Source organism: Oncorhynchus nerka, linkage group LG11 (genome assembly GCF_034236695.1).
Source record: "Oncorhynchus nerka isolate Pitt River linkage group LG11, Oner_Uvic_2.0, whole genome shotgun sequence".
Taxonomy (NCBI): Eukaryota; Metazoa; Chordata; class Actinopteri; order Salmoniformes; family Salmonidae; genus Oncorhynchus; species Oncorhynchus nerka.
Window position 1 is genome coordinate 58,702,434 of NC_088406.1, and position 25,037 is coordinate 58,727,470.

At 43.4% G+C, this 25,037-nt stretch overlaps 2 protein-coding genes across 3 annotated transcripts; both read right to left on the bottom strand.

Moving 5' to 3' along the window:
• Positions 1–767: 767 nt before the first annotated feature.
• On the bottom strand, positions 768–7,351 carry LOC115137241 (uncharacterized). 2 transcript variants are annotated; one of them, XM_029673435.2, is made up of 9 exons: positions 7,298–7,351; positions 7,100–7,153; positions 6,782–6,817; positions 6,414–6,521; positions 5,222–5,401; positions 5,046–5,117; positions 4,818–4,892; positions 4,294–4,347; positions 768–1,262 (listed from the first exon to the last, which is right to left on the bottom strand). In XM_029673435.2, exons 2-9 carry the CDS (start codon positions 7,142–7,144, stop codon positions 1,203–1,205), a joined length of 630 nt encoding a protein of 209 aa, XP_029529295.1. In that variant the 5' UTR covers positions 7,145–7,153; positions 7,298–7,351; the 3' UTR covers positions 768–1,202. The 2 variants fall into 2 exon arrangements, with proteins under 2 accessions (XP_029529295.1, XP_029529296.1); XM_029673436.2 differs by having other exon boundaries at positions 7,100–7,150; positions 7,298–7,349.
• Positions 7,352–7,976: 625 nt separating this feature from the next.
• Positions 7,977–21,845, bottom strand: sparcl1 (SPARC-like 1). Its single transcript, XM_029673434.2, has 11 exons — positions 21,618–21,845; positions 14,217–14,272; positions 14,042–14,107; positions 12,632–13,822; positions 12,226–12,337; positions 11,490–11,611; positions 10,760–10,880; positions 10,383–10,519; positions 9,883–10,031; positions 9,313–9,461; positions 7,977–9,066 (listed from the first exon to the last, which is right to left on the bottom strand). Exons 2-11 carry the CDS (start codon positions 14,268–14,270, stop codon positions 9,038–9,040), a joined length of 2,130 nt encoding a protein of 709 aa, XP_029529294.1. The 5' UTR covers positions 14,271–14,272; positions 21,618–21,845; the 3' UTR covers positions 7,977–9,037.
• Between the last annotated feature and the right edge of the window lie 3,192 nt (positions 21,846–25,037).

Sequence of the window (25,037 nt, forward strand, 5' to 3'; positions counted from 1 at the left end):
ACTGCTGTGTCAGGGCATTATGTTCTAGTCTCATAGACTATTAATTAGAAGCCTATGGTTTGTTATGTGTAGGTCTATGTGTGTCGTATGTTAAATGCAACCGTCATGGGATTTACGTAAGCCTACAAGACTATTTGGTCTGTAATGCAAAATCACATGTTGGATGGTTTATTGTGTGTGCTTTTATGATAATTGAACCAACATTTTTGCTGGCACTGCAATCAACAGATTTCTGCCTACGCCACTGGTGTGATGACACGATATTTCATATAATGACACTCTTGTTGTGATATACATGTTCCAAAAAAGGGATAAATACTTTTATCAGAATTTTTATCAACTCACAAACAGTTCTTGGTTGCAAGGGTCCACCTGACATTTTTAATACCCTTCTCGGTATAACTGAGCCATTGTCTGATCTATACAATACATTTCTATCTATCTGAATGTTCTGTAAAGTTTTTACCCTCATCAACCAGGCGTTTATATTGCCAGGCTTGTGTTGTATGGGCTGTTGTGTTGTGTTGGCATTTAGTGAGAATTTATGGGGCTAAAAACACCAGTGGTGTTTCATTCAGCCATCTATGAGTTTCCTATCCAACACCAAATTAACAATACCTATCTAGATCCCTCCCATATTCCCAAGAAAGCAGTTGTTGTTTCTGGTCAATGGTCAATTATGTGTGTAATTATCAATCACAATAGTTTAATAGAGAATAAATGACAATTAGATTGCAGGACATGGAGAGATACAACTTTCAAAGATCAAAGTTTGCCATCTGTTTAATCATTTATTCAAAGACATCAGCTGTGATAACAACATTTCCAGTACATCGGGAACGCCGTTACAAAACATGGAAATGGGCACACAGTCGAGATGCAGTCAGCCTGTTAATCTAGTTTTAGTTTTGCTCAAAGGAGACTGGAATTCCACTTTTCTTTCATAACGTTTATTCAGAGATAGATTTTGAAGTAAGAGGGGGAGACAAACAAGAGGGCAACACAACAAGTTGTAGTGGCGCACCCGGGAATTGAACAACCTGCCAGTAGAGGTAATTTGCCATCTGGAATTGGCAATTTGATGAGATTCTGGTATTACAGTTTAAATACTTTATTTTCGGTTGTAAGATTCTGGTAACTTTCACACTTTCCAGAAGTCCCAGTTACCAGAAATGTGCAGGTTTCAGAGGCTCAGCCTCACTTCAGCATTCACTGGTGTCAGAGCCAGAGGATTCTTCCACCTCCCCAGCAATCACCTTGGTCTGATGGGCAAAATGGAAACATGATAGAAGCATTATTAGCTACTTTGTACATTTGTTATTGTTATCACAAGTGTTATATTAACAAAACATGTATAGCTACAACCTGAGTTTATTAGTGACGTATAGGATTTAAACGTATGTTTCATTAGAATGCATGTTTCATGAAGTACACATTGGGCAAGTAAGCCTTGTCTGAGCCGGAATGGCCCATAGGGGCAAGAGACTACACTATGTCCTGATTCCGTAGCATGAGGCAATTTGATTTATAAGACTCTAGTCTTTTGCATGTACAAACGCTATTTGTTGCAAGGGCTTGCCCCCAATACATTTCCTTAATGCTGAGTGTCAAGAAGGCACCAGGTCCCATTTTAAGAGTCTTTGGTCAAATCAAATCCAATATTATTGGTTTCTGGTTAGCAGATGTTAATGAGGTTGTAGTGAAATGCTTGTGTTTCGAGTTCCGACAGTGCAGTAATATCTAACAAGTAATCTAACAATTCCCCAACAACTACCTTATACACACAAATCTAAAGGGGTGAATGAGAATATGTACATATAAATATAAAGATGAGCGATGGCCGAGCGGTATCAGCAAGGTTCAGTAGATGGTATAAAATGCAGTATATACATGTGATATGAGTGTAATGTAAGATATGTAAACATTATTAAAGTGGCATTATTTAAAGTGGCATTGTTTAAAGCGACTAGTGATCTATTTATTAAAGTGTCCAGTGATTGGGTCTCAATGTAGGCAGCAGCCTCTCTGAGTTAGTGATTGCTGTTTAGCAGTCTGATGGTCTTGAGATAGAAGCTGTTTTTCAATCTCTTGGTCCCAGCTTTGATGCACCTGTACTGACCTCGCCTTCTGGATAATAGCTGTGTGAACAGGCAGTGGCTCGGGTAGATATTGTCCTTGATGATCTGGCCTTCCTGTGACCATCGGGTGCTGTAGGTGTCATGGAGGGCAGGTAGTTTGACCCCAGTGATGCGTTGTGCAGACCGCACCACTCTCTGAAGAGCCTTGTGGTTGAGGGCGGTGCAGTTGCCGTACCAGGCTGTGATACAGCCCGACAGGATGCTCTCGATTGTGCATCTGTAAAAGTTTGTCAGGGTTTTGGGTGACAAGCCACATTTCTTCAGCCTCCTGAGGTTGAAGAGGCACTGTTGCACCTTCTTCCCCACACTGTCTTTGTGGGTGGACTATTTCAGTTTGTCTGTGATTTGTAAGCTGAGGAAAGTAAAACTTTCCACCTTCTCCACTGCTGTCACTTCGATGTGGATAGGGGGGGTGCTCCCTCTGCTGTTTGCTGAAGTCCACGATCATCTCCTTTGTTTTGTTGACATTGAGTGAGAGGTTGTTTTCCTGACACCACACTCCGAGTGCCATTACCTCCTCCCTGTAGGCTGTCTTGTTGTTGTTGGTGATCAGGCCCACTACTGTTGTGTCGTTTGCAAACTTCATGATTGAGTTGGAGGCGTGCATGGCCATGCAGTCGTGGGTAAACAGGGAGTACAGGAGAGGACTGAGCACATACTCTTGTGGGGCCCCAAGTGTTGAGGGTCAGCAAAGTGGAGATGTTGTTTCCTACCTCCACCACCTGGTGGCAGCCCGTCGGAAAGTGCAGGACCCTGTTGCACAGGGCGGGGTTGAGCCCCAGTGCCTCCAGTTTGATGATGAGCTTGGAGGTATTCTTTTTGTCCAGATGGGATAGTGTGATGGCAATTGCGTCATCTGTGGAGCTGTTGACACAGTATGCAAACTGAGGTGGGACTGGGATAGGGAGCGATTGAATATGTCCTTAAGCACACCAGCCAGCAGGTCTGTGCATGCTCTGAGTTCACGGCTAGGGATGCTGTCTGGGCCAGCAGCCTTTCGAGGGTTAACAAGTTGAAATGTTCTACTCACGTCAGCCACGGAGAAGGAGAGGGAGGGTGGACGCAGTCTTTTCTAGCGAGCCGCGATGGTGGCACTGTACATTCCTCAAAGCGGCCAAAGAATGTGTTTAGTTTGTCTGGAAGCGTGACATCGGTGACCGTGACGTGGCTGTTTTTGTTTTTGTAGTCCATCATTTCCTGTAGACCCTGCAACATACGCCTCATGTCTGAGCCATTTAATTGCAACTCCACCTTGTCCCTGTACCGGTTTTTCACTTGTTTGATTGGCTTGCGGAGGGAAAAACGACACTATTTAAATTCAGCCAAATTTCCAGACCTCTTTCCATGGTTAAATGGAGTCCAGTGAAGTTTCTTGAGGGCCGTCTTGTTGTTTACTTGAGGGGGAATGTACACAGCTGTGACTATAACTGACGAGAATTCTCTTGGTAGGTAAAATGGCCGGCATTTGATTGTAAGTAATTCTAGGTCGGGTGAGCAGAAGGACTTGAGTTCTAACCAAAGACAGTACAGTATAAAGATAGACAGATACTGCTTCTCCAATAGAAATCTCCTCTCACACTTGTAGGCGATGTCATGGCGACATTGGCTAGCTAAACTCTTGCTCAGAAACACGTAATCGGGTCTAACAGCCTTCTCGTGTCGAACTATGCATGTGCAGGCTGTCAAATCAAAGGCACTCCTTCGATATATAGTTGTTTTTGACAAAAATGAAAATGTGTCTATTTGTCACTCCCGCAAGGTTGGAGTAATAATGTTCAATTACTTAAGAAATTGGCTCGGTTTTCATTTACATTTCGAGAAAATGTAAAATAAATTGACTTCTCTCTCATTGACTTCTCAAACCCCGGCCTGGTCTGCTTGGTCTGTTTCGCAAGCGTTCCCAGATGTCTCTCGATGTTGCGCCTCTGGGTTTAGAAACTCTGTGCTCTAACCATAAGGCCACATGAGTTGTCTCATGTTTCATGAGAATGTGATTCAAATGTGAATAATGGATAAAGGTTCATTTGAGAGCTGCCTTGATAATATGGAAATGAGTCAAATGTACCTGTATTTGAGGGCAATTCTTTCAAATACATGATAAGGGCAATCCCACTGTCAGAAATGAAGTGAAGAGGAGGAAGAACTGAGAATATACCAGTGGAGTATCTGTTCTTGTTGATGTGGGCATTCCATGAAAAGGGACTGAATGCTGTGAAGGGGATTTAAAATGAGAGAGCAGGTGAAACTCTTACAAAGGTATATCAAGATGCACAATACGTTGCTTTGTGACTGTGATGTAATCTATGTAATCTACAGTTGCGAGCACTAAAATGTTTTTCAAATCTGGTGCCCAAGTACATGTTTTTGTGACAAACTACTACTATACTTATGCCAAACTATACTATTGGATACTAGAGTAGTTGTTCCTGCCAAAACCAGCACCTGAATCTACAGTAAGCGTGCTCCTGTGCACAGGGTTTTACATTTATGTATTGCTAGAATATTTTAGTGCCGTGTTGCACACGCTTGCATTGTGGCAATTGCTCTACTAATACCACAGAACAACCTAATCTCATTCACCGGATACGTCCGCCATCTGCACTTTGCACAGTCAGCCTGAGGAACTTTTTAGTGCCCGCAACTTTATGACTAATGAGCAGAGGTGGCCCATCATGTTACCTTGACTCTAGCTTTTCTTGCCTTCCCTCCAGCCGCTGGCTGCTGAAGGTTGTTTCCTCCACCCACAGGAATAATCTGACAGGAGACGATGAAAAAGACAGAATCACCGTCATGGGTCATTGACATCAAAGTGTGAGCACCGTTAGATGGGATGTATTTGGTGCGTTGAGATATCTAGAAAAACATGAACATACAAGACATACTACTGATACAACAGTAATGATATACCTGCATCAACATTGGGGCCTGGGGGCCTCCGATGCCATTTGACTGTGGCAGAACTGCAAATAATGGTACAACCTGCAAAGATATGTTTAAACAGTCACACTGTAACACTGATGATTTTCAATAGATTCTCCTGATATCTCTAGGCTTCGGATAAATGTTGGACAAAGGAGACAAACCCTATTGGCTAGTTGAGGAAGCTGTCCTTGTTGTAGTGGCACTCCATTGGCTGCTCCCGCCTGTCCTACAGGAAGTGCCCCACCCTGCTGAAGTGCACCAATGGGGACCAGCTGGGGCATGGCGGCCTGACCAAGTGCACCCGGTTGTTGAATAAGTAATGATCCACCAACTGGTATCACCTGTTTTGCCAATAAGAATAGTTTGGACCAGGAGAAACAGTTTACATTGGAAATATGACATGTTAGAGAGGTAGCCCATAGTACAAATGCTCTGGTTCAAAAGTTACTTTTTAAAATGCCTGTACTGCAGCACCCGTGCATCGTCTATATGACTCTCAAATCAAATCAAATGTTCAAATCAAATCACATTTTATTAGTTACATGCGCCAAATACAACAGGTACAACCTTACAGGGAAATGAGCCCATTAACCAACGATGCAGTTTCAAATATATAAGAATAAGAAATAAAAGTAACAAGTAATTAAAGAGCAGCGGTAAATTAACAATGTGGAGACTATATACAGGGGGGTACTGGTACAGAGTCAATGTGGAGACTATATACAGGGGGTACTGGTACAGAGTCAATGTGGAGACTATATACAGGGGGTACTGGTACAGAGTCAATGTGGAGAATATATACAGGGGGTACTGGTACAGAGTCAATGTGGAGACTATATACAGGGGGGGTACTGGTACAGAGTCAATGTGGAGACTATATACAGGGGGGGTACTGGTACAGAGTCAATGTGGAGACTATATACAGGGGGGGTACTGATACAGAGTAAATGTGGAGACTATATACAGGGGGGGACTATATACAGGGGGGGATGGCAGGAAGCTTGGCCTCAGTGATGTACTGGGTCATTAGCACTACCCACTACCCGCCTTGCGGTCGGAGGCTGAGCAGTTGCCATACCAGGCAGTGATGCAACCAGATGCTCTCAATGGTGCAGCTGTAGAACCGTTTGAGGATCTGAGGACCCATGACAAAACTTTTCAGTCTCCTGAGGGGGAATACGTTTTGTCATGCTCTCTTCACGACTGTCTTGGTGTGCTTGGACCATGTTAGTTTACTCTCTAGTAAGTTTGTTTGCAATCCCCTAACAAAAACCTATGTAATGAAATATATAGCTGATATTTCTGTGTTGCAGCGCAGGGACACTTTTGAACCCCCCCACACTGTATACGTACCTGTGCCAGAAAGGGTTGCCCATTTAAGACAAGCCCATTCATAACCCCTGGTTTAACAGCGTTAACGACCATGCCTCCATTCACAACTCCTCCATTGCCACCACCAGCCTGGGAAGAGTAATGCACGTTATCCTATTACTTTTCCCATAATGCCTTAAATTCTCTCACTGAGTCATACTGTCCACACTATTTCTTTATGCTGTATATGTATTGAGACATTGCTATGTATTATATTGTATGTATGTGTGTATAACATTATGGTAAAAGTGACTCTCAGCGATTGTAAAGAAGCTCAGAAAGTAAATGTATGTTAAGACGATTTTATCAACAATATCTTATTGTTAAGATGTTTAAGAAACACACAATACCTCACCACTACCTGAAGACTGTCCTCCAGCTTCCACCTATAAATGAAACCAGGAAAGCACAGTGGACGCTATTAGACCTGGGTTTCAAATTCTTGAAAAAATTATTTCAAATACTTTGTGCCTGTTTGAGCTTGCCTAGCTAAATTAAATTAGAAAAGTTCCAAAACTGGAAACCCTGAATCTGAAAGTGCCAAATCTGGCACTACTAACAAACACAAGCAAACGCTCAAAGTATTTGAAAGGATTTCCAAGTATTTGAACCCAGGTCTGGACGCTGTAGTAGCTACAGTATTGAATACATATTTAAATATGTCTTACCAGGAGAGACATTGTCTGAAAGACGATCCACAGCATACAAAACATGTTGCTCTGCTTTACCATACAAAAAAGAAAGTCAGAAAAGCATCTCATATAACCGATAGGAGCAATAACCCAGTGTCATGAATGTTCAATAAATACAAAACAAGTACATGAAATTGGATTAAATTGCATGAAAGCTCATGTCATCTGTCATACCTCTGTGAAGGACGGCAGTTTTTCAGCTCACAGAGACACTTCTGAAGATGACACGTCGTTTCTAGTTCCACTCTTATAAAGAGCCCCTTCCTCCATGTCCACTGGTAACAGTCCAATCAGAATGCAGATCTAAATGTTGATCTCAACATGCACAGTCATCCTCCCCATCTTGACAAGACCACACAATTGTGGCTTGTTGACCCAAAGAGGGCTTTATTCAAAATCACCTGCATTGCAAACCCAAACCATGAATCTGAACCATATTATCATATTACGATTATGTCCTTATTATAAGCCTTTGTTGGATGAGTCAACTGTTTGCCTGTGGTGGCTGTGTAAAATAGATGCCTGTCATTATTTTCATGCAAACTAGAAAAGACAAAACGTCAACACTGCCGTGAAAGTGACATCAACAACCACAACGTATTACAGTTTACATCCCAATTATGTCATTGCACAGTACAAATGATCATATAAGAATATAAAGAAGGGTTGAGTGTATTTCAGTGTAACCTAAATCATAAATACTGGAGTGGTTTCTCTTCGTTGTATCCATTTTTGGTATGGTGCATGAAATAACTTTATTGATGACAATTTCCCCCCGGGGATCAATAAAGTTACCTTCAATCCAATTGTGCATAAAGTAAAACAATCAAAACAGGAATGTGATGAGATCCGATGAGGTCAACATTACTTTTATTAGAAAGGTTAGAAAAAAAAGTAGCTATATCAGGCAAGACAAATAAAACTGTTGCAAGCATTCAACTCTTAGTAATTCTGTCAACATCACATGTTCTACTCCATTACTGCCATTTCAATTTCTCCTTTTGACAGCTCAATTTATTTTGACAGTCAATTACAAATGGTTTTCATACCCCCAAAAAATATTGTTACGCTCCCACTTAAATGTTTAAAATGAATACTGTAATATTTTGGTCAAAAAGTAAATTGATCGTTCTCACCTGCATCGAAGTCCATTTCTGTTTTGTAGTCAGTCATCTACTAAAAAGCACTTTCCCCCTCTTGGAATGTGTTCATAACACTAATATCATTGTTAATTGCTAAAAAAAAAACGTACTCTACTAATACCACTATCAGCTATACGGTATCTACATACAGTATCACAGAACATCCACATATTTATAGATCCACATTTGTTTTAGATTTAGTCTGATTTAAGGCAACATGAACCATCCTCCTCTTCCATCTATGACTTAAGACATGGAAGGACATTCTCACTTTGACTTTTTAATCAATTGTACTTTGCAGTAGAATGGTAGAACCCACCTGATTATTGTGTTCACCATTCTGTTTTACCTGGGCTTTCTCCAATAGATGGGCGTTTAGGACAAGCCAAGAAATGACTGGTCAAATCAGAGTCCTCTCAGAAAACACACCCCCAAAATCCTGTGCTTTGAATTAGGTAGTCCTCTGATTGGTTTAAGGTGATCCCATCACTGACAACTTGGTTTTGAATAATGCTTCTCATTACAGACATAGGCTCAAACAGTTTCAATAAGGAGAAATTCCAGACTGAATACGTGAAGTTGAATATAATGGTGAACACAGCAATTAGGCTGGTTCTACCAGTCTAACTTTACAGATCATTCCGAAAAACATACAGTTTAAATCAACGCAAGTCTCTCTTCTGCCAATTAAGGTATGTGGATCTGCCATAATTGAAGGTGATCTTGTTAAATGATTATTAAAGCTGGTTGCTTGATGAGGTACTGATTGGACTCAGAAGAGCAGGTTGACATCCATGTCCTCTGCAGAGAGGGAAAATGGAAAATCACCAAAGATGACATCTTTACAAGAGTTTACAATATAGGGTCATACTATCAAACGTGTGAAAGCACATGACCATGGTCCTTCTGTGAGCTACAGTAACGCAGCATTCATTCCTTCACTCCCATCTAACTACTACAACTATCACAACGTTGCTAAAATCATGTCAAGCCTCATTCTTTGGTCATTGAATTGCCTTCACTTTGTATAAGACTGCACACTCTTACCATCCTTGATGCCGAAGCAGTGGGCCCACTCCCTGAAGGACACCTGTTTGTCTTTGTCTGCGTCACACTCCTGGAAGAAGCGGGAGGTACAATGCTCCATGGGGACCAACGGGACCCTCAGGGGGGCCAGCTCAGAGTGGGACAGGAACCTGGATAGGAACACCAGTGTCATTTTCATAAGCCTATGCAATGGAAAACGTTTTGAAACCTTTTGGAACAGAAAACTAAAATAAGTGTCTCCCATTCTTCAAGTAGAGCTTCCCTGTTTCACTCCGTTTTATTCCATTGGGGGTTGAGTATGGGAAGTCTGACCCAAAACTAGAAACCATTCACACACAGTCTGAACTAGATTTACCCAAATGGACTAATTCCAGGAATATCCCAGCTGTGCTTCCACTTTTGTTTCATCCATGATGTCATACTGGCCTACTGCACTAGGCGTGTAACTTTTTACAGAAGCTCATAAGCATTTCAATGAAAACTTGGCGTAAGCAAGAGGCTCCGCAGGTTCTTTTTATTTTTATTTTTTTATGACAACAACAAAATCATTTTTCTCCTGGAGTATTGTACCTGTCAGAAGGGTGCTGGTCCATCTGAGCGAACTGCCAGTGCACGGGATAGATGTACATGTTGTAGTTCTTCTCGAAGTCCTGGGCCAGCAACTCAATGGGATGGTCGCCGGCATGGAGGCGCCTCTCACTCTCGTGGATCTTTCTCACCTGGGAGATTATTTATGGTCACACATGAATAATAAAATTGTATTGGATTGAATTGAATATGAACGTGTGCTCAATTGTGAGGCACTGGTAATTTTTGGGCTTTGAGATATACACTATTAATCCCTAAGAATGCAGTTGGTTAAAACTTCACAAAGCGCCTTTATATGAATATGAATTATTTTGAAAATATAAATAATGGAACTATCAATGAACTACTTCTAACCCCTTTATAGATGGTATGTCTAATGCAATGTTTTACCCTCGTATTTTAAGCATAAAGTTAAGGGTATCCATACAAGGTTTATTTTTTCTCAGATTTATTTGAGGGAAAAAAAGAAGATATTTACTCACTCTGATGCGTTGCTTGGGGGTGAGGAAGCCAGGGGACATGGAGTCATGTTCATAGAGCTGCAGCAAGACGTTCTTCAGCCAGTCGCGCATACGCAGAGGAAACTGGACCAGTTCGCCATTCATACACGGTGCTATGACTAACAGAGAGAGCAAGGTAGTGGAAGAAAGAGAGAGAGAGTGAGAAAGAGAGGAAGGGGGAGAGGCAAGGTAAGATGAGACAATTAAATAGAGAGTGAGAAACAGACGAGAATGAGAAAGAAAAACGAAAGGGAGAGGAAGAAATGGAGAGAAAAAAAATGTGTTATACTGTAGTTATTTCAGATTAGATACTGTATTGGTCAGAAACTGTAGAGGTGGTCTGACTATAGCTGTCTTACATTTGCAGGGTCCAGTGTAGTCCAGGTGAAGTCTATGGCCTCTCTTGCTGCCTTCCAGGTTGCACTTGGTGGCAAAGAGCTCACAGGATGTGTCGTAGGTGACATTGTTAGTTCCACATACCTGCATGAAAGATACATTACTTCATGTGTTGTGGATTTAACAAATGAAATGCTTCAGCTAAAGATATTGTAGTGATCCTGCTCTTGGTAAGAAACTAAGCATCACAGAGTTCCAATAGAGTTAACTCTATTCAGACTGAGGCTAGTGCACCTGTCTTGGACACAGGGGCCTGCAGATACAATTCTAGCCAAAACCAACAGCTCCCCAACGTTGTTAGAATATCATGTCAGGGTTGTACCTACCATTGCCAGATTCTTGGCATATTTCCTTCAAGTTTCCTTGAACTACAGATGTAGGATCAGAAGACGTATCCAAATCCTAACTTTTACAGCAGCATAGTTCTGTGGTACCGATCTTATCGATTTCTATTGCCCACAGTTCCTGTCCATAATAGCAACTCTTCCCAAGTGTTTTTAAAGGAATTCCTTTCGTATTGTTTACGTTTATTGGACAGGATAGAAAGAAAGGAAGGAGTAGAGAGAGAAAGTGCTAGAGCAGTGGGTCAGATTCAACCCATGCTCCTCAGCAGTACATACTGTATAGTACATATGATCCAGAACTCTGAACCCCCCGCCCCAGGCCACCCCAATGGCCACTGTTCATACTCACATGATCATAGTCAGTGACACTCTGTGGGCAGGCAGAAGGCTCCTGACACACGCACATAGGCTTCTTCTCCTCGTTGAGTTTGCAGGTCTTTCCACGTTTACAACGGAAGTTCTCACAAGGGTCTAAAAGAGATTTTTTTTGTTTGTTGTCTAAACACACTCATGCCCTAGAATTTTATATCAGTGGAACATTGATGTGATAACACTATTGTTTCTTTTCTGCTAGATTCACTAAGTTATTGCATGTTCATGTGTTATTAATGTTTTAATCAAGTCTTAATCATGATTAACAAGTATGTACTTTCCAGTGGTTATAGATGTCAATGGAAACACCAGCACTAACACCACAGCCATTACCGCCTGCATTCCATTGCCATTTGAGTTTGCACAGTGCTCGAGTTCAACATGAGCTCTCTCATTGAACCCTTAATCCAGCGGAGGCGGGGGAGGGGGTTGTTTTGGTAGCAGCGGTGAATTGGAGTGGCACTATTCTTCTGGGAGTGTTAGTGAAAGGGCACAGTCAGCAGATTCCTAGTGTGTGTGTGTGTGTGTGTGTGTGTGTGTGTGTGTGTGTGTGTGTGTGTGTGTGTGTGTGTGTGTGTGTGTGTGTGTGTGTGTGTGTGCGTGTGCGTGTGCGTGTGTGTGTGTGTGTGTGTGTGTGTGTGTGTGTGTGTGTGTGTGTGTGTCTGTGTGTGTGTGTGTGCGTGTGTGTGTGCCTTGCTGAGATTGACACTTACCGGCAGCGGAGGCTTGGGGTCTGTATAGGCTGGCTGCCAAAGAGGGCCTGGCGCTGGGGTAGAGGTCCACTGTTGCCCTGATCTGGACCGGGTTCATTCCCACCAGAGGAGCCTGGGTAGGAAACAGAAGGTGAAATCACAATAGAGGTCAACAAACCACCCCCAGATGTTAATAGATAAGATGTGGGCTGCATTTTAAATGACACCCTATTTCCCATACTGTATACACAGTATCACAGTATCACAGCTCTGAGAATAGAGTAGATCCATCCATGGACCATCGGTTGAGTTTCAAATAGGTCACTCACAGAAAAGGCTTTATATAGGGGTTACATGGTTCAATGTAGGTTGAGGTTTCAGGATGACATTGCATTATACCTAATGGGCGATGTGTGATGAGTTTTACCCATTTCCCGGCTCTTCTCCGCTTGGGCTTGTAGACAGCATTGTCAGTGGTGCGGTAGTACTCCTTCTCCCCCTCATCCCCCTGGTGGTCTGGGACTCCTTCTCCTGGCAGGGCCTCATCCCTCTGTGGGGGGTGCTTCCTCACCCTCTGGTTCTTCCTCTGCTTCGTAGCTTTGCCTAGGGTGTGACTGGCGCTCTCGTTTATGTTCTTCTGCTCCTTCTCTTCTCCCCCTTCTACAGAAAGATGTGTCCCATCAAGATCCACACTGTTCTTTGTCTCTTGGAGTTCAGCGTCTGTGTCTCCGTCTTTTTTATTGTTCCCCTTTTCTTGGGAATTGTCCTTGGAACCTTTCTGCTGGTCCTTGCTTCCCTCAGGGAGTTTGTACTGGCCGAGCACTTCCTGGCTCTCAGAGGCCTCGGCTTCTTGTATGTCCTGCTGGGACTCATAGTCATCAGTGGCAGTGGGGATTTCATCTTCCTTGCTAACTTGTTCTTCTTTCTCCTCCACCTTTGCCTCCTCTTCCTTATTTAAGAGGAGCTGGGCGTCTTCGGCGAGGGATTTCCCTTCCTCAAGCTCGGTTTCCAGGGGCTGTGTGTTGTCACTGTCGCCTGCGTAGTCCAGACCCTCTGGAATCTCCGGCTCGGTGTTGCTGTACGTCTCTTCGACTTCAGCCTCTTGCTTTACTCCTCCGTCCCCGACCACAGGTTCCTCCTCTTCCTCTCCTTTCTGCTCATCCTCAACTGACTCCTCCTCATCTGCCATCGCCTCCACCTTTTCTGCCTCTTTCTCTGCCTCCACATCCACCTCCTCCTCCCCATCTATCACCTCCTCATCCTCCTCCTCCTTTTCCAAGTCTCCCTCCGCTTCTTCTCCCTCCTCCTCTTCAGACTGTGTCTCCTCAGACTCGATCTTTCCCTCCTCCTCTTCTTCCTCCTCCTCCTCTTCCACCTCTTCTTCCTCTGACTCCCCCTGGAGCAGGTCCACCAGTGCCTTATCGCTCAGCAGGACAGGGGTGCTCCTCTCACCACTGTCAGACACCTCGAACACCCCTTCCTCATTGGATGGACCCATATTAACATTAGCATTGTCCTCGTAGCTCATGTCCTCATCTTCCTGATCCTGACTGCTAGACTCAAAGGTCATGAAAGTCGGCAAGACCTCCCCCTCATTGGCCTCATCTGGAACAATGTCCTTTAGCAGGAAGGGAAGTGTAAAAAGTTAGTACAACTAAAAATGTAAAGTTTCTGGAAAAACTTTTGTAAATATAACAAAAGATATAGCCTCTAGACAAACTTTTGTCATAAATGAAATAATAATATAATAATGAAAGGTAAAGTTTCTGGGGAATCCTTGTCAATGTTCCATTTTTATAGAGATTTATTTAAAATACAGGAGTTGGATGCACTTTACCTTCTCTTTAGCTGTGTGTGAGGACTTGGATAAAGCTTGATGTTTGTCGTGAGGTTTGCCTTTGACCTTGGGAATAGCAAGGAATTATTGATCAAATATCATTAGACTTGTGGTTATTCATTTATTTTATTAAAAAGCTGTTTCAAAAAGCAAGAGTGGATTTATCAGTACTTACAGACACAGCAAATGCTGAGGTCAATAGGCAAAGGATCAGTAAATGGGTCCTCATACCTATAATGACATCAAATTCAATGGCATATGTTATTTATTAGTATTTATACTTGAGTATAAAGTTTAAAGGACCCGTGCAGGCAACTTACTTTTTCCCCTCGTTTTGTATCATATTGAATACCAACGAGTGGGACTTTTTATTGCTCAATCTAATTTGAGCTGATTTAATATTTTTCCATAGGCTGTCACGCCTTGGTCTTAGTATTTTGTGTTTTCTTTAGTTATTTGGTCAGGCCAGGGTGTGACATGGGTTTATTGTATTGTCGTATTGGGGTTTTAGTAGGCATTGGGATTGTGGCTGAGTAGGGGTGTCTAGCATAGGCTATGGCTGCCTGAGGCGGTTCTCAATCAGAGTCAGGTGGTTCTCGTTGTCTCTGATTGGGAACCATATTTAGGTAGCCTGGGTTTCACTGTGTGTTTGTGGGTGATTGTTCCTGTCTCAGTGTGTTTGTATTTCACCAGATAGGCTGTATAGGTTTTCACGTTCTGGTTTTTTGTATTTATCGTGTTTATTCTTTTATTAAACATGTATCGAACTAACCACGCTGCATTTTGGTCCGACTCTCCTTCGACGGAAGAAAGCCATTACATAGGCCTAACGGACACATGCTCAAACTTGTGCACTTTTAATAGACTGAAGGTATCGAGATATCAAAGTGTCACCGACAAAAACTTAAACAGCAGGCCGGGCAATCATTTGTCACGTGCAAATAAGCATTTTTCTGGAAGTGCTCAAGGCATGCCATTCCATGACAGCAGTATTTCTTTTTCAACAATGTTTTGAAGCAATGGGCCTTATCAGTCCTCCTTGACAACACAAATATAAACAACAGAGTAGGCTAATAAGTCCTTCGTTTTTGGCTTATGTTCAGGTAAAACTATTTATCTAATCAATATTTCCAAGTCATATGCTTGAAGATAAAGGGTATTTAATCAACTGAAATTACCAGAAATCTGACAGATTTTGTTTTTTAATATAAAGATAAAGCCTAATCGTATAATTATCTATTGAAGTAGAAAGCAATGGGTAAGAAACATATCTAGCCCATAAAGTAAATTGCAACATACATTTATGGCCATCTAAACTCTAACATTGACTGACCCTGCAATAGGTGTCGTTCAATTGGTAATATTACTTTGTGTCTTCTAATAATGTCTCTTAATCGGAAAGTAATCAGATTATGTTACTGAGTTTGGGTAATCCAAAAGTTGAGTTACGTTACTGACACACTTTTGGACAGGTAATTAGTAACTTTAATGGATCACATTTAGAAAGTAACCTACCAAACCATGTCAGTTCAACACAATGGACACCAACTGAAATGGCCCATGGCAGACCACCCAGACCTCCACCCGCACGGTAGTCTTGGTATTGTGGACACCTTCTCCTTTCCCAGCTGTAAGCACTGTGGGCTACACTGGGAGCAGAAGCATCCAAGCTATAAAAACTCACAAACGTGTGTGATGATGCCCAACTTGCCGCAGCGCAAATATCCCCTACAGTCAATCCTTTAAATAATGCCCAAGATGCTGCCAGGCCCATGGTCGAGTGGGCGCGTACACCGCTAAGTAACCCTTATCACTTGCTGCTGCATGCCAGGGAGAAAACCTCCACAAGTCAGTAGGAGAGACGCTGCTCAGAGAGCGCCCTGCTACGAGCTGGATTAGCTGAACAGAAGAAATCTGGTCACATAACCAGATATCTCGGATCCACTCAAAGGGCATGCATAAAGCTAGTACTGGACACAGAGCATGAAACCTCTGTTGCTCTTCACAAGCTAAAGGAGGAGGTGAAAAGGGAAAATAGCTCAAAGGCTAAAGACGTGTAGGTCATGACCATGAAGGCTGCATTAGGACACAGCGTCACCTTAGAGTCGCCAGGGGTGAACTGAGTACAGGAACCATGTACGGATAAGGTGTGGAGGCCCCCAACACATTTAGCCGAAGCCCAAGCCATAAGCAGAGAGCTCTTGTAGGAGAGGATCTTCAGATCCACCAACTCCAGAGGCTCAAAGGGGGCACAATGCCTCCAAAACCAGAGCTAAATCCCATGTGGGCGCAATAGGTACAGCAGTGTCCAAGATCACTGGTGAGCAATAGTTCCCAACGGGGCACTTAGGTCCCTCAGCGAGAAGAACAGACAACACTGCGAGTTTTCTTGCGATGTGTAAAGATCTAGGTCGGCCCTGCCAAACCTCTCCCATATCTGGGCAACCACCCAGGGGTGTAGCCTCCACTAAACAGCCCAACGAACGTGGGAGGAGGCGCCTGAAACCTGAGACGCTCCAGGTAATTGATATGTCGGGTACTCTGTCCCACCGTCCATACCCCCAAATCAAGTAGCCCCACACTTGGGGGGACACGTCTGTCATGACCAACATAATAACACCTGTCCCATGAGCACCCCTTGCAACAGTACCGGAGGGTCTCCCCACTGGGCCATTTTCAGCAGGCCTGTCAGGGACATTGATGCATCCAAGAGAGTGGCTACCACGCAGCGCTGGAAAGGCAGCATCAATAATAATCCCAGGGCCCTGCATTAAAGACAAACATTTGTTCAAGAAAATTGTGATAAATAAAAAAATATCCCAGTTTCATTTAAGGACCAAATAATTGGCAGCTGTGCCATACATATTGCAAAATAAACTTTAAAAAAAGAAACATCCTCTGACATCTCCTCCTCATGAACTGCAACACATTTGCAAGTTCTTGCTGTGAGATGTTACCCCACGCTTCCACCAAGGCACCTGCAAATTCCTGGACATTTCTGGGGGGAATGGCCCTAGCCCTCACCCTCCGATCCAACAGGTCCCAGACGTGCTCAATGGGATTGAGATCCGGGCTCTTAGTTGGCCATGGCAGAACACTGACATTCCTGTCTTGGAGGAAATCATGCACAGAACGACCAGTATGGCTGATGGCATTGTCATGCTGGAGGGTCATGTCAAGATGAGCCTGCAGGAAGGGTACCACATGAGGGAGACGGATGTCTTTCGTGTAACGCACAGTGTTGAGATTGCCTGCAATAACAGCAAGCTCAGTCCGATGATGCTGTGACACACCGCCCCAGACCATGACGGACGCTCCACCTCCAAATCGATCCCGCTCCAGAGTACAGGCCTCGGTGTAATGCTCATTCCCTCGACGATAAACGCGAATACGACCATCACCCCTGTTGAGACAAAACCGCGACTCGTCAGTGAAGAGCACTTTTTGCCAGTCCTGTCTGGTCCAGCGATGGTGAGTTTGTGCCCATAGGCAACGTTGTTGTCGGTGATCTCTGGTGAGGACCTGCCTTACAAACAGGCCCACAAGCCCTCAGTCCAGCCTCTCTCAGCCTATTGCGGACAGTCTGAGCACTGATGGAGGGATTGTGCGTTCCTGGTGTAACTTGGGCAGTTGTTGTTGCCATCCTGTACCTGTCCCGCAGGTGTGATGTTCGGATGTACCGGATCCTGTGCAGGTGTTGTTAAATGTGGTCTGCCATTGCGAAGACTATCAGTTATCCATCCTGACTCCCTGTAGCGTTGTCTTAGACTTCTCACAGTACGGACATTGCAATTTATTGCCCTGGCCACATCTGCAGTCCTCCTTGCAGCATGCCTAATGCACATTCATGCAGATGAGCAGGGACCCTGGCCATCTTTCTTTTGAAAAAGTTTAGTTGGGAAGAGATTTTCAATGTACCGATTCTATGGCACGTGGTTTATGAACTGACACGCAAAATGACGCCGGATTCAAAACGTTACATTTTTTAATTTAAATTATTATACAAAATTCATGCAACCAAAATAATGTTATATACAGTATATGGGGGATACAACCTTCCCAGCTCTGCAGATGTTGCTGCGAAGAGACAGAGTCATTAGATCATTTTGGTACTGTCCATATGTAGCTTGTTTTTGGTCACAGGTCCAGGAATGGCTGAAGAATTGCAACATTTACCTGGAGCTAACACTGTAGATAGCAATGCTGGGTGATTTGAAAAGTCATAGCCAATTGATCAATAATATATTAATACTTTTAGCAAAAAGGTTTATTTTTAATTTACAATCTGTAGAAACTATGAGAATAGAAAGGTTCAGAACTTTTGTAAAGCATCACAGCACAGTTGAAAAATATTTGGCAAAAATAAATCCAATATGTCTCTCTGGAAAGAGATTCTCGCCCTGAGCTCGGCTACTTTATTATCCAGAGACTGAACATTAGCGTGATATATACTCGAAAGCGGTGGATGGTGTGTACGCATCCTGAGTCGGACTAGAAGTCCACTCCAAATATCTCTTCTCCGCTAGCTGTGTTTTGGATCAGCCTCTGGAATCAGTTCAATTGCCCTGAGGGGTACGAACAAAGGATTCAATTTGGGTAAGTCGTATTCCCGGTTGTAATACTGGTGAGTTACTAGTGCTTTAGTTCTTTCCGTCTGAATGTAGTAACACAAGAAATGACCTGGGCTAATTAATGTAAGAAATAACACACAAAAAAACTAAATACGGCAAAGTTGCTTGGAAGCTAGAAGCAGAGCTCTGTCGGCGTCATCGTGCAGCCTGTATCCTGACGTCACTGTTCACATGATCCAGGGCAACACATGCGCGACATTGGTCGGAGCAGGCAGTGAGTCTCCCGTAAAGTGCCATCTGAGGGGGCATTAATGCCCTCTCGTGGACAGGGATGGACTGGTTCTTTTTTATTTCCACCACTCTCGACAGCCGCTTAGCCGGCAGGGCTCCGCCTGTCTCCTTTCGGGAAGGTTCTCCACCGTCAGCCCCGAAGTGGAAAAGCACGCAGTGCCTTTTCCTGCTTATGTTTAGCCTAAAATCGGTCCGAACAACCCCGTAGGAGAAATCTGCTCATCAAAGTACATCTATCTGTCCCTCTATGGCACCTCCGAGAGAGTCAGCTAAATTGACACTTTGCCACCACAGTAGCTCCAATACATTTCCTGAGCTGCAGAACGGTGCACCGGGACATGGGCAGAATGAAATCTGCACAAGAGCTCTGTGTGGGGCTACGTGGCAGTCAAAGCTGCATCCAACTCCGTCAGCAGCTCAGTCTGGTAGAACTGCATCATAGTTACGGACGAAGGGGAATGTGGCTTGGAGCAGGTTGTTGTTACTTCCTTGCAAAAAATCCGTAAAAAGAGGCAGGTGGTGCTTGACAGCAGCAATCACAGGGTGCAGGTACAGATTTCTTCTGTGGTGGAGGAAGGTCACTTCTGCGGGGGAGGACAATCACAGGCGTGAGGAGGTGGCTTCCCCTGAATTAAGTCCTCCTCATTAACCAAGAACCCTGCTGAGCCCGCCAGAGTTAACATGTCGTCCTCCGAACCTGGGCCCAGTGAGTCACTGTGGGAGACCGATTCAGCCGGCTCACTATCGCCCTGCTGGGAGGCTAGTTCTGCTCTGACCACAGCCCCAAATTCCTCCCCACGTCCTGCAACTTGACAGGTACCGACATCCAGCACAGGAAGGTCGCCAATGTTAACCCCCGAGCTTTCTCAAGAATGCTACATGTCTATCCAAAGAGTTTGCATGCAGCCGCTGGCAATGCGCACACAAACTGATCGACCATGAAGGGACAGTTTAGATGGCACAAAGTCAGTCTCATGTTCCAATAAAAAGCATGAATTATTCTTGCTCACATTGAGGTGAAGAGTGAAATCATTTAAGAATGAATTCGAGCCACAGTGTTATCACCTGTGGAAGGTGGGGCTTTCAGAAAGGCACGGATTTCATTAGCCTAGTCAGGCGTGATTTTAGTTCTTCAATCAAAGTCGCAAAAGTGAGTTGTGTTGTACCGAGGGTACCGACTGAAAGGGAACCCTTCCACTCAGACCACTCCCAAACATTCCGAGCAAAATTCTTGCTTGAGATCTCGTTTTTCTTCTTTCTTTTGATATTGAGATAAAAACAGCTGTTTTGGGCCTTTAAAGCGGCAAAGTGTGATTAGTACATACATTTTTGTACTTAAATATTATTGTTATATACCCATTGATTATTGAAGAATATAAGTTATTAATGCCTTGTTTAATTGTAGTACCCCATCAGAACCTAAAATATTATATTTTATATATCTCATGGATGGTCAGTCCTTGCAGTCCTTGCATCCATAGCTCTGTCTATCTTCCAGCTGTATCTACCAGCTGTTTAAAAAAATCAGTGGCAGGGTAAACGCTTTGTTATTGTCTGAACCGCAGAATGCCCCTTTAATTATAGGTATAAATGTGCCATTCAAATGATTTGATCATACTGTATATCAAAGACAGACATGAGGTTTGTCCACCTTGGTCTCTGATAAGGGCAATGACAATCCCTTATTATGCAATCGTTCAAAACCAATGGACAAACCATTTCCCCCAACTTTAGAACATTTAAATCTTGAGTCCCTTTTTGGCTCCTGAGTGGTGCAGCGGTCTAAGTCACTGCATCTCAGTGCTAGAGGTGTCACTACAGCCCCTGGTTAAATTCCAGGCTGTTGCACAACCGGCCATGATTGGGAGTACCATATGGTGGGGCGCAATTGGCCCAGCATTGTCTGGATTTGGCTGGGGTAGGCCGTCATTGTAAATAAGAATTTGTTCTTAAATGACTTAGATAACTTAAATAAAGTTTAAATACAAAACTAAAACACCCTCCCTCTCGGTTTCCATAGTGTGAAACTCTCCCTTCAGAGATGCACCCCTCTCTCAAAAAGTCACATTGAGAGTTCAGTGGACGCTAAAGCAAACAGCAGAAGCTACTAGACAGGAAAGAGAGTCGACTAAGTCCACAAACTTTTTGTCCCTGTGTTTGGAGACAATGCGGGGGGGTAGGGGGGGAGATATTGCATGCCAAAAATGATAAATCACTTGGAAGAGATTGAAACAGGATGATTCTGTTTTAGCCTAATGATATAAATATCATGTGAACATTGTCTTTGTCGGTTTTACTAGCTACATAAATGAATGGGATTACTCTTTGGTCAAACTTTGTAAAGTTTTCAAAAGTATGAAAAAAATGTGTTTTTTTACCCAGTAATTTCATGAAACGCTCTCTAAAGCATGCATGCTAATGTCAAATCTGAGTCATAGACGTCTAAAACGTCCATAACATCTAAAACAATCCTGCAGTAGCACCCTATGCAACACAATGGGGACAAAAATACACACCTAAGCAGATTGATTTAGCAGTAAACAAAACACAAAATCACTCTTCTCATATATATCCACCACATCCCCAGTGTCAATTTCCTCAATAAAACAGATTTAGAGGGATTTGTTTTTGTGGCGACAAAATGTGTCTTCAAGGAATTGAAAATTATCATTTCAAGTGGATGTAACTAAGAGAGAAGAAGAAAAAGTTATTACCTGATGTTGGCAGCTGCAAGGAGAGGTTTGAGACTGCGTCACACAGACGCAAACACACATACACACACAATGTACTATCTCACCCAAGAAAGTGCACACACTGTCTCTCGCACACTGACGCTTCGTCCAGCAACACACACACCACACCTCTCAGGGTCTTTTGTGCCTTCTGTGTCAAGGGAAACAGTGGACAGTGGACAGTGGACTACAGCAGAGGAGACAGTCAACTGAGTATGGCCAAGCAGGGAAGCGAGAGAGAGAGCTTATTCAATCAAACCCGTAATGTGGAAGTTTACGCACTAGCTCTTATTTCCTATGGTCAACTAAAATCCCCCAAACTGGTTTACAATCACAAGGATGGATGATACACTGATGCGTGAACCACAGGAGGCCGGTGGCACCTTAAAAAGGGGAGGATGGGCTCATAGTAATGTCTGGAACGGAATCAATGGAATGGTATTGGACACATCAAGCAGATGGTTGCCATGTGTTTGATACACTACATGACCAAATCTATGTGGACACCTGCTCGACAAATATCTCATTCCAAAATAATGGGAAATAATATGGAGTTGGTCCCCCGTTTGCTGCTATAACAGCCTCCACTCTTCTGGGAAGGCTTTACACTAGATGTTGGAACATTGCTGTGGGGACTGGCTTCCATTCAGCCACAAGATCATTAGTGAGGTCGGAAACTGATGTTGGGTTATTAGGCCTGCCTGGCTCGCAGTCAGCGTTTGAATTAATCACAAAGGTGTTCGATGGAATCGTCTAGAATGTCACTGAATACTGTAGCATTAAAGGAACCAACGGACCTAGGCCAAACCATGAAAAACAGCCTCAGACCATTATTCCTCCTCCACTAAACTTTACAGTTGGCACAATTATTTATTTTTTACCAGGCAAGTCAGTTAAGAACAAATTCTTATTTTCAATGACGTCCTAGGAACAGTGGGTTAACTGCCTGTTCAGGGGCAGAACGACAGATTTGTACCTTGTCAGCTCGGGGATTTGTACTTGCAACCTTCCGGTTACTAGCCCAACGCTCTAACCACTAGGCTACCCTGCCAAAAACAGATTTTTCGGTCGGACTGCCAGATGGTGAAGTGAGATTCATCACTCCAGAGGATGGTTTTCACTGCTCCAGAGTCCAATGGCATTGTGCATGGTGAGCTTACGCTTGTGTGCGACAGCTCAGACATGGAAACCCATTTCATGAAGCTCCCGACGAACAGTTTTTTTTTGCTGATTTTGCTTCCAGGGGTGTTTGGAACTCAGTAATGATTCTTGAAACCTAGGACAGACGATTTGTATGTGCTACGTGCTTCAGCAGCCGGCTCTGTGAGCTTGTGTGGCCTACCACTTTGCGGCTGAGCTGTTGTTGCTCCTAGACATTTCCACTTCACTAACAGCACTGACATTTGACCGGGGCAGCTCTAGCAGGGCAGACATTTGGAGAACTGACTTGTTGGAATCCTATGACAGCTCCACGTTGAAAGTCACTGAGCTCTTCAGTAAGGCAATTCTACTGCCAATGTTTGTCTATGGAGATTGCATGGCTGTGTGCTCATCTTTATAACCTGTCAGAAACGGGTGTGGCTGAAATAGCCGAATCCACTCATTTGAAAGGGGGGCCACATACTTTGCTATATATAGCGTACCATTCCATTCACTCCATTCCAGTTATTATTATGAGTTGTCCTTCTCTCAGCAGCTTCCTGTGGGATAAACATACATAAGCATTGTGGTATGTAGTAGGTGGGTAAGAGGGGTAGGCCACAGTCAGGGTCAGATTAATACAGGGGTTTACCGGAACTGAAGCCCCTCTGCCCAGGAGACAGCAAAAAAATAAAATATATTTATATACAATATACAGTTGAAGTCGGAGGTTTACATACACTTAGGTTGGAGTCATTAAAACTCATTTTTCAACCACTCCACACATTTCTTGTTAACAAACTATAGTATTGGTTAGGACAAGTAATTCTTCCAACAATTGTTTACAGACAGATTATTTCAATTACAATTCACTTTATCACAATTCCAGTGTTGATATACACAAAGTTGACGGTGCCTTTAAACAGCTTGGAAAATCCCAGAAAATTATGTCATGGCTTTAGAAGCTTCTGATAGGCTGATTGACATCATTTGAGTCAATTAGAGGTGTACCTGTGGATGTATTTCAAGGCTTACCTTCAAACTCAGTACCTCTTTGCTTGACATCATGAGAAAATCCCAAGACCTCAGAAAAAAATGCGTAGACCTCCACAAGTCTGGTTCATCCTTGGGGGCAATTTCCAAACGCCTGAAGGTACCATGTTCATATGTACAAACAATAGTACGCACGTATAAACACGATGGGACCACGCAGCCATCATACCGCTCAGGAGGTCGACGCGTTTGTCTCCTAGAGATTAACGTACTTTAGTGCGAAAAGTGCAAATCAATCCCAGAACAACAGCATAGGACCTTGTGAAGATGCTAGAGGAAACGGGTACAAAAGTATCTGTATCCACAGTAAAACGAGTCCTATATCGACACAACCTGAAAGGCCGTTCAGCAAAGAAGCCACTGCTACAAAACCTCCATAAAAAAAGCCAGACTATGGTTTGCAATTACACATGAATACAAAGATCGTACTTTTTGGAGAATTGTCCTCTGGTCTGATGAAACAATAATAGAACTGTTTGGCCATAATGACTATCGTTATGTTTGGAGGAAAAAGGGGGAGGCTTGCAAGCCGAATAACACCATCCCAACCGTGATGCACGGGGGTGGCATCATCATGTTGTGGGGGTGCTTTGCTGCGGGAGGGACTGGTGCACTTCACAAAATAGATGGCATCATGAGGGAGGGAAATTATGTGGATTTATTGAAGCAACATCTCAAGACATCAGTCAGAAAGTTAAAGCTTGGGTCTTCTAAATGGACAATGACCACCAGCACACTTCCAAAGCTGTGGCAAAATGGCAACAAATTCAAGGTATTGGAGTGGCCATCACAAAGCCCTGACCTAAATCCTATAGAACATTTGTGGGCAGAACTGAAAAAGCATGTACGAGCAAGGAGGCCCACAAACCTGACTCAGTTACACCAGCTCTGTCAGGAGGAATAGGCCAAAAACCCAACTTATTGTGGGAAGCTTGTGGAAGGTTACCCAAAATGTTTGACCCATGTTAAACAATGTAAAGGCAATGCTACCAAATACTAATTGAATGTATGTAAACTTCTGACCCACTGGGAATGTGATTCTGACATTTCACTTTCTTAAAATAAAGTGATGATCCTAACTGACCTAAGACAGGGAAATTGTGAAAAACTGAGTTTAAATGTATTTGGCTAAGGTGTATGTAAACTTCCGACTTCAACTGTATATAATTTTTTTTTTTTTTTACTGCAACTGCCAACCACAGCAGGACT